The sequence below is a fragment of the Phocoena phocoena genome, chromosome 4 (assembly GCF_963924675.1).
Source record: "Phocoena phocoena chromosome 4, mPhoPho1.1, whole genome shotgun sequence".
Taxonomy (NCBI): Eukaryota; Metazoa; Chordata; class Mammalia; order Artiodactyla; family Phocoenidae; genus Phocoena; species Phocoena phocoena.
In genome coordinates this window covers 58,462,279-58,476,153 of record NC_089222.1, presented here as the reverse complement: position 1 = coordinate 58,476,153, position 13,875 = coordinate 58,462,279, and the positions used below count along the sequence as shown (strand labels likewise).

General features: G+C 33.8%; 1 protein-coding gene across 1 annotated transcript in view; it reads right to left on the bottom strand.

Moving 5' to 3' along the window:
• Nucleotides 1-325: 325 nt before the first annotated feature.
• Nucleotides 326-13,875, bottom strand: part of MFN1 (mitofusin 1) — a 32,951-nt gene continuing 19,401 nt past the window's right edge. Inside the window, exons 10-18 of the mRNA XM_065875939.1 lie at nt 11,937-12,058; nt 10,142-10,268; nt 9,864-9,968; nt 9,465-9,567; nt 9,096-9,325; nt 7,022-7,174; nt 5,679-5,875; nt 3,194-3,328; nt 326-1,327 (exon numbers count right to left, since the gene is read on the bottom strand). Of these exons, the coding sequence (XP_065732011.1) occupies nt 1,246-1,327; nt 3,194-3,328; nt 5,679-5,875; nt 7,022-7,174; nt 9,096-9,325; nt 9,465-9,567; nt 9,864-9,968; nt 10,142-10,268; nt 11,937-12,058 (1,254 nt within the window). The 3' untranslated portion in view covers nt 326-1,245. The remainder of the gene's footprint in view (nt 1,328-3,193; nt 3,329-5,678; nt 5,876-7,021; nt 7,175-9,095; nt 9,326-9,464; nt 9,568-9,863; nt 9,969-10,141; nt 10,269-11,936; nt 12,059-13,875) is intronic.

Sequence of the window (13,875 nt, the reverse complement as noted above, 5' to 3'; positions counted from 1 at the left end):
AAATATCCTGGAAAACAGTGTTGCACCTGTTGTGAAAAGACTGAATAGCATCCAGGAGCCTTAAAGGCACAGAAAAAGAAGTACTGAGTATTAAAAGAAAAAAGCATGAAATGTTGTTATCCCTCCCATGGAAAAGCAGCATAAACTATACTGGCCAAATGTGCTGTGTCTTCTGGGATTGTGCCTTTCTAACAAGCATCTAGGTGATGCTGATTTGGTGGTCCTCAAAACTACGTTTTGTGTAGCAAAGCCTTAGAATGTCAGTTTTTTAATGTTTCCATATAACTTTTCTCTTAGTTTTTAACATAGAAACAAACAATACTTGAACTCATAAACATTTCATTAAGGTAAAAAACGTAATTTTTAACCGTGACCTGTCAAATTCATACAATGTTTAAAAGCCACCCCGGGGGACAACCCAGCAGTATCCTTGGCAAATACTTTCTAAAGAACAGCATTTGTACATGACTGTAGCCACCCAAAATTCAGATCTCCCATATCTCTGGCTATTTTTATCACTTCAAACTTAACTCTTCAAACTGAGATAGAAAGCTTTCCTTACTGGAATCAGAGTTGAGGCTGGAAGTGTTTCTTGAGAAACATGAGAAAACTATTTAGACCCAAATACCTTTATAAGGACTCTATAATAACAAACCTATATACTGTTTTACATCAACTTTAATAGGAATAAAAGAGGGAGTAAAAACAGCATTATTAGTGGTTTACATACCTGCCAGGATGCAAAAGTGATTGTAACCTGCATAAATAATACACTCAAGAACATTCCACACTCCTTTGTGGTTAGAGCAATGCAGTTTATAAAACAAAAATGTGACTATTCCCATTGAAATAGGCATCAAAAATTCGTTTTGAGAAAGAAGATGAAAGGAGCATTCTCTAACTCCTGGATGCCAGGAAGCAGAGTTTTTCAGAATCAAAAACAAAGAGAGCCCTAATTAAGAGCAAGGCCCCACCCCTCAGGGGTCAGAGAGTTGGTTCTTGAAACTAATTCATCATTTTCACATATCAAAGGATTTTTCTTTACCCAAAATTAAAACTAAAGAGACATCACAACACTTTTCAGAAATGCACACACCCTGAGATAGATCAATACCAGGATCTACTCAAGGATTTGCTATTTAGGTATAGTTAGTATAATTCATATTTAAAGTCACTTCATAAAAATAACTGTCCCCATCTTCCAAGTTCCATCTTCTATCATGATCACCAAAGCAAACTCTATTGTTAAGATTCTTCTTCATTGCTTGAATGTAGAAACTGCTTAGTAAAATTCTCCAGCTCGTTTTCAAGTTGAACAGCTTTATTTCTAATTTAAAAAAATGAATAAAACACCAATCTAATCATAAAGGTCAATGAGAAAAAATGCATCCCATGCAAATCTTAAAAAAAAATCACTAGCCAGCTGTTGCTACATTTGTCTGAACTCACATCATCAACTCTTTTTAAAGCATTTATTATATGTGCTACTGTAACTTTGCAATAAACACAGAATCCAATGGCCAGAAGAAAGGTATACTGAGATAAAATCTTTAATAAGAATGAAAAGCCTAAGAGACAGTGGAGTCATATCACCTTACATGGGAGTTACATCCTAAGTCACATAAAGACATAATTGTTCTTGAATTCCCGTTAAGAATAAAGCGTAGAATAAAAGGAGTGGTTTTATGTATACACAAAGTAGCTGGTAGATGTCAAAGGACCACAGTTAACAAAAATATTTTTTTTTAATATTAAAATTGTACTTGATGCAGCCAAATGCCCATAACAAGAGGGAAAACAATGTAAACTGACAGGGGAATGCAGGTTTGTATCTCCCATTCTCATACTCTGCCAGGGCACACACACATACTTAAATGAGTTTCTCTCTTTTCTTGGTCCCGTTTTGTTTGTTGCTGAGTGCATATGGTCAAGGTCATAAGTTAAATGTTCATATGAACTCCACTGTATATTTCTTCAAGTAATGCTCCTGAAACATTAGTTAAGTTAAATTATATCTGAATGGCTAAAAGCCTAATTTAGTAACAAGGGAGATTCCAAATATTATGTTAATAATATTCTAAACTTATTATGTTAATATTATTCTAAACTTTCCTATTAGAAGAATTAGCAGATCAAAAATATTGATACTTATTCAAGTCAGTCCTGCCAAAATCTGAAAGCTACATAAGTACCAATAATCTATTTTATCAGTTATGGCTTTTTACTATAGCAAGATGAAAAAATATTTAAAAACCTACCTAGGTTAAAAAAAAATTTCTATTGGATATAGTTTCACCAAATTTGAAAAGCTGTATTTGGGATGATCTAACTTAAAATAGGAGCAATGGAATATGTGAAATTCACTTGGGTGTATTTGTGTGTGAGAAGTGATACTGGGGTTTAAGTGATAGGCAGTCACCTTTTTCAGAGACCCTGAAATGGAGATGCAATGAGAATGTGACTGCTAATTCTTAATCTTTTCAGATTAAGATACCAGGGATGGACACTATCACAGGTGTTTTAAGTATAATGTTCCAAAATCCACGTCATAAGGACAGCCTCTCCAATTTGCAGGCGTTGCAAACTGTTTTTATATAGGCAATTGTATGTAGCATGTGCCCTGGTAAGTAGCAGCAGGAAGCAAATGATGCTTAATGATTCTACCAGACTTGTAGGTGAGCCAGCTAATGGGTAATAAAGCTGAAAGAACCGCCAAGAAGCATAGATCTCATGGTGACACTTCTGGTCTTGACCCCCAAAGCACAATTTATTTAGACTCCAAAGAATCCATGGCAAATCATATTAAACCAGAATTCCACATTATATTAGGATATCTCATTTACTTCCGTTGCTTCAAATTTAAGTATACCTAACAGTCCCCAATGAGAAGAAAAGGTATGGGTCTTGGATATGTAGGACTGAAAATTCATACTTTTAATTACAAAACTTCTGCTCTGAAAAAGGACTAGTATAGCTTAACATAGAGCTATAAGCTTAGATCTAAAAAATTCCTTTAAATTCAGATTTTTTTGTTGTTGTTCAAATTAGCTTTCATTGAAATTGCAAAATTACAATTAAGCCAATGCAGAAAGCCAAAAAATTTAACATAAATTTGCTAGTGATTTTACATAATTATATTTTGGTAATGAAACCAATAAATGTTCATATTATTAAGGAAAAAAGGTTCAAATACCTTAAGCGCTTTGAATTGTTCTGTATTTTCTCCAGTTGATCTATCTCTTTGGATAATCTGGCAATTTCCTCTTCTAGGTGTCTTTGTGTAATATCAACTTGTTGGCACAGGCGAGCAAAAGTGGTTGCCATTTCCCTTCAAATAAAAAATAATTTTATCAGCAGTCATGAATGTCTTTTAAAATGAATAAGCTTTCATTTAAAGTTTATATAAAAAAAAGAGATCACAAGTTTAAAAAATTCCCAAAAATATAAGGTATCAAAGAACACGGCTAAGAATGGTATGAAGGAGGATATGGCACTTGTAAGCTTAATATGACCGTGGGCTTAATTTCATCTGGCCTCAAGACAAATGCTCAGTGGGTAGTAACATTACTCTGCCATATTGCTGTAAATATGAATAAGCTATAAAAAGGCGAAGGATGGGTATATTTCTTCAGAAGCATAATAAGCCTTACTCTTGTCCCCTGCCTATAAAAATAAATTACTGAGAACAGGAAAGAAAATTTCATGAACTTCTGTGACAGTCAAAAATACTTTATAGCAACATTTAACCACTTTTCTAGAACAAAAGGGCTGTATTTAATTTGTGTGCTAGTTAATATGTTAACTTTGGAAAATATATTTTTGCAACTTGGAGCATGCCTGGTAGGTGCGTACCGCTGGAATTTGATGAACTGACTTGTTTTTCTCTGCAATTATTCTCCTGCGCATCTTCATCTTTCCCAGGGTCCTTTCCCCCTCCATTCTCTCCCTATCTGACCAAATACCAATATCAGACAAATGAAGCATCTTTTTATTTTATTACATTAATATTTAGCTAGTATTATTATTATTTTTAGCTAGTATTATTATTATTTTTAGCTAGTATTATTTTAACCGGAGTAATTATTTGAGGTTGCCTCCATTAGAGTGTAAAGTCCTCTAAGGAAGAATACAAGTTATCTTTAACTTTTAATTTCCCATAAGTTCTAGCGTATTTATTGTCACACGGTAGGCAATTAATAAATGTTTGATGATGAAATGAATAGTAAGCTTCATTAATTCTGTTTTTATGAATGTGAGCCTTAGCTGATTTTGTTTGGAGGTCCAGGTTATCCTCATTAAAGAAAAAGATCTTAATATAAATAAATCAAAATTAACAGTTATATAATATAGGAGCTCAATAAATATTTGGTAAATGAGTGAACTAATTCAGTGGTCTCAATTCTGTGCCCTCATTGCTTCCATTCCCTATAGCTCTAACTTAACTAGGTTAGTACAGGCTCTGATCTTGTGTCTGAAACAGTTTAATCTCCCTGCAATTCTTGTCTCCTGACTCTAAACCACTTTACACAACACACCACTGCAAAGTTATCTGTTCTAGAGCTAAATGTTAATGATATCACTCCCAGGGTTCCTAATTATCCAAACCTCAGTCCTAGTGTTAGGTTTATACTTGAATGGACCCCTTCTTATGTACACATCTGCCACACTGAAATTATCTCACGTTTCTGAACACATTCCTTTTCCCCCAACGTTCTTGCCTTTGGTTTGAGCTGTTTTCTCTGTCTTGTTCTTTCTATTCTGATGTTCAAGTCTCATCAGGCTACCTCTCCTAGTCTAGGAAACCTTTGCTGATCCACTATCCTTCATGATTTCAGATTCTAGGGACTTCCCTGGTAGCAGAGTGGTTAAGAATCCGCCTGCCAATGCAGCGGACACGGGTTCGAGCCCTGGTTCAGGAAGATCCCACATGTCGTGGAGCAACTAAGCCCATGTGTCGCAACTACTGAGCCTGCGCTCTAGAGCCTGCGAGCCATAGCTACTGAAGCCCACGCGCCTAAGAGAAGCCACCACAGTGAGAAGCCCACGCACCGCAACAAAGGGTAGCCCCCCACTTGCCACAACTAGAGAAAGCCCACACACAGCAACGAAGACCCAATGCAGCCAATAAATAAATACATAAATACTCAATGCCATTAAAAAAAAAAGATTCTAGAGCCTCACATTATGAAGCTCTCATTACTTTTCACTTTTCACCTATTATAATTATGTACATGTTGTTTCTTCTATTAAATTGCAATCATCTTTAGCTCAGAAAACTTTCAATTCAGCTCTCAGGGGCACTCTAATACAGAATATTATGCATTGATTTGACTGGAGTTCTATATATTTTTACTAAATCAATGAAACAAATATTTAAGATACATAAACTCGGTGGATGCAGGTATTTATTATTATAATAAAATTCTCTTGAGTTTTAAAAAATCATGCCTTTAAACCTACAAATCTGGGCTATAATAGTAAAAATAAATTACATTTACCACCATGCATTTTGAGCCCACTTGTTTGGTATCATTGTATGTTTTCCACTTTGGTGGCAATTATAAAATGTGTTCATGTTGTGATAATTCTTTGAGCTGTACTCTTATTTATGCATCTATGCATGTATGTCCTACTTCAGTAAAGCTTTAAAACAAAAATAGATGAATCTTTCAACTTACTGTTGTACTTGATGGCTGCAGTTGGCGCTTGTGAAGCTAACAATCAGCTGCAGTTTTTCAGTTGCATAATTCACAAATTGCTGTTTAAAGGCTCTCTCCTTGGCACGGGTGGTCCAAGTCAGCCTTTCATAAAGATACAAAGCTCCATACATACTTAATGAAACAGATATGAGTTTCCAGCCTACAGTTTTCCAAATCTGTAAGATAAATTCACAGCTTACTTTGAGAAAGAAAAATACCACTAGGGAGATTGTACTAAAAGGCATTTTAGAAAACTCACTGGCTCCCTACAGGTCTTTGAGTCAGATCCATTTTTTAAAAATGTATATTCCTTCTCTATGAGAAAATATGAAATTACCGGAAATCAAGCCGAAAAAAGGAGCAGCACATAAATACCAGGCAAGAACTTTTATAACCTGCCAGGCGTTTGGTAAGTTGATTCAATGTATCTCAAAAAGGGATGTTAATTTAGGTCAAAGGTTTAAAAAACCAAAATGAACTGTATATAAAATAGTTAACTGGGAGTTCCCTGGCGGTCCAGTGGTTAAGACTGCATGCTTCCACTGCAGGGGGCACAGGTTCGATCCCTGGTTGGGGAACTAAGATCCCACATGCCACGTGGTGTGGCCAAAAGAGAAAAAAGAAGAAAAAAAAAGATAACCAACAAGGACCTACTGTATAGCACAGAAAACTATACTCAATATTTTGTAATAACCTATAAGGGGAAAGAATCTGAAGAAGAATAGAGATATTATGTATTTGTGTAACTAAATCATTCACTGTACACCTGAAACACAACATTGTAAATCAACTATACGTCAATAAAAACAAAACAAAAAACCAAAATAAACCTACGCTGTTAATGATATGAAAAAAACTTTTAGCATATAAGAACTACTACAAAAAATAATATTTAATACTTTAAGGCAGATCCCTTTGGTATTTGGAGAAGGCTAGATAAGGGACCTGGATCATTCCTGTTACTCCAATGCACAAATATTGTTTCTTCGTGTGCTGTGATGTAAAAGTAGGAAGTATTGTTTATGTTGTGGTAATCATTTCACAATATATACATATATTAAATCATGTCATACACCTAAAACATACTATTTTATGTCAATTATATTTCAATTAAAAATTTTTTAAAATATTTATTTTTAAGATTAGACTTGTGAAACCCAATTCACTAATTTTAACTTACAACTTTTCATGTCATCTTATAGATCCTGGAAACTGAAGTAAATATATCTTTCTTTTCCTGATCTAGCAGGTAGCTTTGCAGTAATTTCAATTTCAATTACACTAAAAAATACTGTTTCAAAAAAAAAGTTACTATTTCTTACCACTCCTCCAACAACAATGATGCCCATAGAAGTTCTAGACGTAAGAGAGGCTAATGCTGTTATTAAGGTAACCATGAGTTCTTCCTGTGACGCATTATCTGGTGTTGCTGGATTGGTAGGAGCAGTGGGAGTAGAAGCTAAAGATCTAGGAAGCTAATGAGGTTGGGGGGGGAAAGGATTAATTCAATTAAACCACTACAAATGGAATAGTTACATTTACAAAATTCGACTGTATTCTCTTTTAAAATTACAGTAGTAAATCTACAAAAAGAATGACTCCAATTAATGAGTTTACCATAAATACATGAAGAAAATAAAAATGGTCTGAAAGTTATCTCCTGTGACATGGACCAATGATATCATGAAGAATGAATTTTCATAACATACAATGAGTCTACCTAAAACAACAAGCCTTCAACTCTCAAGTGAAATTAAAACTGTATATAAAGAATATTTTTTTTACACCAAAAAAACAATCCTTAAAAAAAAACTGGACTTCAAATTTAAAACCTTGGGAATTCCCTGGCGGTCCAGTGGTTAGGACTATACGCTTTCACTGCCGAGGGCCTGGGTTCAATCTCTGGTTGGGGAACTAAGATCCCACAAGCTACGTGGCCAAAAAAAATAAATAAAAATTAAAAAAAAAATAAAAGCAAAGTTAAAATCTTTTACACTTCAAAATACACCATAAGAAAATTAAAAGGCAAGCTACAGACTAGAAAAACATATGTATTTGGAAATCATGTATCTGATAAAGACTTGTATGTATCTGGAATATATATAAAGAACTCCCACAAGTCGATAAGAAGCCAAATAACCTAAAAATGGACAAATGATTTGAAGAGACATGTTACAAAATAAGATACACGAATAAGCACATGAAAAGATGTTCAAAATCATCAGTCATTAAGGAAATACAAATGAAAACTACAATGAGGTACAACTTCACATCTGCCATAATAAAAAAGACGATAACAAGTCTTGATGAGCATGTGGAGAAAGAGAACCTTAATACGTTGCTGGTGGGAATGTAAAATGGTGCAGCTGCTTTGGAAAACAGTTTAGCAGTTCCTCAGAAAGTTAAACATGGAGTTACCATGTGGTCCAGCAATTTCACTCCTAGACATATATACTCAAGAGGAATGAAAACAGATGTCCATATAAAAACAGTCTATGAGTATTTAAAACATCATTATTCATAATAGCCAAAAAGTACAAACAACTCAAATGTCCACCAATTGGTGAATGGATAAATAAAATGTGTGATATCCATAATGGGATATTATTCATCCAAAAAAAGAAATGGAGTATTGATACATGCTACAACATTCATATACCATGATGACAAACCTTGAGAACATTACGCTAAGTGAAAGTAGCCAGTCACAATAGGCCACATTTTGTGTGATTCCATTGATATGAAATGTCCAGAAGGGTAAAAATGATAGCTAGAGAAACCTGACTAGCAGTAGGGCTGGAGGTGGAAATGACAACTGACTGCAAATGGGCACAAGGGTAGCCTTTGGGGTGACAGACATGTTCTAAAACTGGATTGTGGCGATGGTTTTACAACTCTGTAAGTTTTCTGAAAACTTATTGAATTGAGGGACTTCCCTGGTGGCGTAGTGGTTAAGAATCCGCCTGCCAATGCAGGGTACACAGGTTCGAGCCCTGGTCCAGGAAGATCCCACATGCCGCGGAGCAGCTAAGCTCATGTGCCACAACTACTGAGCCTGCGCCCTAGAGCCCATGAGCCACAACTACTGAGCCCATGTGCCTAGGGCCTGTGCTCTGCAGCAAGAGAAGCCACCACAATGAGAAGCCCAAGCACCGCAACGAAGAGTAGCCCCCGCTCGCTGCAACTAGAGAAAGCCCGCACGCAGCAATGAAGACCCAAAGCAGCCAAAAAGAAAAAAAAAATTAATTAATTTAAAAAATTATTGAATTGATAAATTCAAAAAAGTTTTTAAAAAGAGACTCTAAACTGGTAGAATCAGATACATACCTGTATAGTACAGCAATAACCACCTAATAATAAGCCTACTCAAAAAAAAAAATATATATATAGATATACCTGAAAGATAGGCTCTGATAATCCTAGAAGCACCCGCTGAGCATTTGTAGGACCCAAGAAACGATGGACAAGGGAGGACCAGCCCAAGGAAAAATGAAATACAATATCCTCTTGAAAATCTGAACATAACTTGTGGCAATTTAGGTCATAGCTGAGATCAAATTTCTTGCAAGGAATCAGTGTATGTAGTTTATTCTGTATACCAGCTGGAAGTAATGGCTTCAAATTTTCTAGAAAGAACCAAATTATGATGTTTTAGTTAACAACAGTATATAATATTTTATAAAATATCTAAAGGATTTTATAATAAATCTTTTAACAACGACATAAAGAAAAAACTACACACGAACTTGCAGACATAAATATTACCAATAATTTCTTGTTGGGATTGAAGCATTGAAGCATTGACTTCATTGGTGCACCGATCAGCCAAATTTCTTCCCATTCCATCTTCTATGTGCTTATTTAACTCCTATTAACAATGGTAAATGCCCACGTTATTTTTTCTCTAGAATATATGCAGATTTTATTAAAATGTCAAAAAAGAAGTAAACACTAAAATGATCTTATTCTTTTCTAAGATGATAATTCTTCTGTGTACTTTATAGTGTAGATTTATTACAAGAGTGCACAGGAGATGTAACAGTTTAATCATGTACTGATTGCCATGAAGACACTAAAATGGCCAAACCACTAAACAGTGGAATAAGAATCAGAATAACATAAGGAAACTGTATCTGAATAACATTTAACTACAATTTAACTTACATTTTTATATACTTTCAATACACTTGGAGTAGGATGAAACTCAGAACAAAATTCATCAACCAAAACAGAGAGTCGACAAATTTCATCTGTCATTGCACATGAAACCTAAAAATATTAAAAAATCAGAATTAAAATATTTAAACAAGATTACCAACTACTCAAAAAAATTAAATTGAAAAAAACTTAAATATTCCTTTAAGGTAACAGATACCATTTTTAGCATTATCAAAAGTATTTCCATTCCCAGATATTATAATCACAAAGCTAATGTTACCCACCTTATTTGCAACCTCCTCTGTAACCTCCCTGATTTTTTTCTTAACATCCAGTGTTAAAAGGTTCATCTGGTTTCGGATAAAGTCCAGTCTATCAATTTGGTCTTCCCTCTCTTCTATTGAATAAACCCTATTATAGTATGAAAAGTAATTAATATTCAGGGTATATTAAAGTCCCAAAGAAATTAAGTACAAACACTCACTTATATATTGAACCATCTGTTAGCATGACAGAAGAAAAAGAATCTTGTATTTCAACATCTAAAAGGATTCAAATAATATTTCACTTATAAAATGTTTTACAGATGATTGGATATAAACTGTCTCTCTGCTCATGTGGTACCTGAATCCCACAAAGGATTAATAAGGATGCTAAATCTCCACCCATTTCATAGATGTGAACAGTCAAAACAGAACTCACTCAATATTAAGTCTACTTAATAAACAGGGGCCAGTAAACAGCACTCTGCAAGCCCAATCCAGCCATCCGCTAGTTTCTGTTAAAGTTTTCTTGGAACACAGCCACAAGCATTCATGAACCTATTGTGTATATGGCTGCTTTTGCTCTAAAACCGCAGAACTGAGTAGTTGCCAAAGAGACAGTATAGCCTACAAAGCCTAGAATATTTACTATCTGCTAAAATTTGTCAACCCCTGGATGATATAGGAAAATAAAAGCCTGAGATCCTTTTAAGATCATCTTTCCCAAGACATCTGTTCCCAAGGCATGATTATACATAAACCACCCTCAAATCACATCTTTTTTGTGCTACGTTTATTTCAATGTCCTATATTTTTATAAAAATTAAGGTCAATCCAGTGGACGAATACTTACGTTGGCTACCATAATAAAGCAACTGAGCTCACTATACAGAAACAGTGTGCATAGGGCCAGAGATCAGAATCTGGGTTCTGATCCTTGAGTTTTATATGCTGCAAATTTTCTAATGTTGTACATAATGCATTCCTGCTAAAGTGTCAAAATTAGGCAACAGACCTAGATATGAGTGGAGTTTTGTTCTCAGCAAGATCAAATACATTTAAAATCCCCAATTTTATATCTTGAATTTAATCTTAGATTCTTTATATCTTCCCATTGATTGGCTTAAGCCCACTTAAAGGTCCAATTGAGGCTTAACATCATTATGCTTATAACATCTAATAACATCTTAATCTCTGTTTCAAGTATACCAAGTTTGTGAGAACTACCCTTTTCTTCGACTAGTGTTGGCACTTTCGTGTATTCATTGTCATCATTACAAGGTAATAAATGGAATAAAATACTGCAATATAGTATGACATATAGAGTAATGCTTACCAAATTCACTTTTTGGCTGGCAGGTAGTATCACCTTGTTTGTTTACCAGCTGATATAAAACCACAACTGGCATAAAGGAGTGATTTCAAGGTTTCGATGTATGAATACATGAAAGATGAGTGATAGGTTGAATGTAAAAAGAGGGTCACCTGCTTTGGACTTCGAGAAATTCTGCTGGAAGAAATGGTTCTTTCACTGCTTTAAAGACATTTAAAGCCACTGAACATTTGAAAATCACAGCTCACACACGAGAATACTGAGATCCAGAGGATGTAAATGATGTATTTGTTCAAGGTTGTAAAAAAAATATTTATAGTTTCAAATATTCATTAAAAAACATGCAAGTAGGCATCAGCTAAACCTACAAGGTTGATGTTAGTGTGAAAGGTATTTAATAATATAAAAATTTTAAACCTTAGTCTAAATAATTCATATTGACACAAAAGTAATTTTTTATTTTGCAGTAAAATGAATTCATACCTTTTCTCTGCTGCTGCCACGTTTATTGAATCCATTATGTTTTTCACCGTTTCTAGTATCTGTTTAGCTCTGATAGTGTGCTGTTCAAACTTTGTTTTCACTGCTGACTGCGAGATACACTCCTGCGAGGGGCCCAAGCCATAACACATTACTGTAATTCCATCCCAACATTTTCAGGAATTTAAACACAAAAACTTGCTGTTTGTAATCTTAACCAAAACAGACATAAGGATAGAAAATAAATGGATGACAAACACAACTTAATATTATAAAGGTAAAAAAAAATGTCAAAAATTTAAAAGTTAAAAGGCTTTAACAGCAAGTTCGTAGCTTTGTGTAATTTTACACAGTAATGTGCAATGGTTCTTTGACTATATTATTTTTTTAAATAAATAAAAAAGGGTGCTATTTTCAATGTTAAAAAAGGTTTCCTATTAGGATTACTAATTTTATTTGGATCACCTTTAATCTACTTCTAGTCCATCTATCTTGATTTTTCTCATATTTGCAATGAAAACCTCATGAAGTTCTTAAGCCATGAAACAGAATTCTACATTGTAACAAATGAACGATACGATTCACATAAAGTTAGTAAAAAGGACTTCTACAGATTAAAGCTTGAACAAATTGAAAAATACTATTTAACAGCAAACAACCTAATTAATATTTTAAATTGTTTATAGAAAAATATCTAAAACTATTTCTAAGATAATCCCATTATTGTCATTGGACTATAGTGTGTGCATATAGGTCAGAATGATGCCTTATCTTGTTTCACTTTCAAGCTAACTGTAGCTCACAACTTACTAACAGTTGTACAAATCAATTAGTGTTTCATGACCCGTGTTTTTTACAGAGAATACATCAGAATGCACCACATATGATGATGGATGTTTCTTTTGTGAAATTTTGTTTCAGTTTCAATATATGTGCATATTACTTGTTATTTAAAACATTTACTGTGATTCATCATTTAAGTGCTAGCAAAATTATTAAATTAAAATTGGCCTTTCACTTTTACATCATAGAAAAGTCAAATTCTGTACTGACATAACATTTGAAAACAACTGCAAGTGTAGAGAAATACTATCTGGTCTATGAACAACCAAGAACACTCATCTGGGTCACGACATCAAATTAGGGATATACTCCCCAACTCTCCAATACTTCCATGAATTCATCTTCTTGAACTTAATATAAAACCAGTACAAATTGTGGTAATTACTTCTGAAAGTAATTACTATCCTTTATCAAAATAAATAGCTTTTAAGCTTTAAAAGGTAGTCACTTAATACTCTAGCACTATATTTGTTATGGTGAAATCATTAGTATATTATATATTCATTCAGTGTTCTATTTATAATCTATGCTGAGCCATCACATCTCTACAATGATTATTTCACTAAGACAGAAGAGACTTTTAAATTCTCTCTTTGGTATTTTTTTGAGGTATAGAAAACAAAGCAGATTCATTTCTTTAGCTATAGGGCACATGAGGGTAATTCATTTAGTTAACAGTTTATGTCTTAACTCAGAGCCCATTACTTTTTTTCAGTGCATAGTCTTACTTTTGCTCATTGTCAAGCTCATTTATACTAATTTATCACTAATCCTGAAGAGATCAGTAATAAGAAGTTACAGTATTCCTGTTCTGTATATGCCAAAGCAGAAGCCACCAATAACTACAAAATATTAAACATTTAAACTGCAAATGCTTATTTTTTTACAAACTGCTTATTTTTTAATGACCAAAACAAAGTTATGATTTTACTTTAAATAACTATCTCATAAATTAACAAATTAACCACCACAAAAACTATAATAAAAGAATAAAAATATTTTTAAAAGAAAAAAAAAGTTAAAAGAAATTCTGTTCCTCGATGAAGCAGATCTAGATATCAGCAATGAAGACCCCAAATTTGTAGATAACAGCACAGTA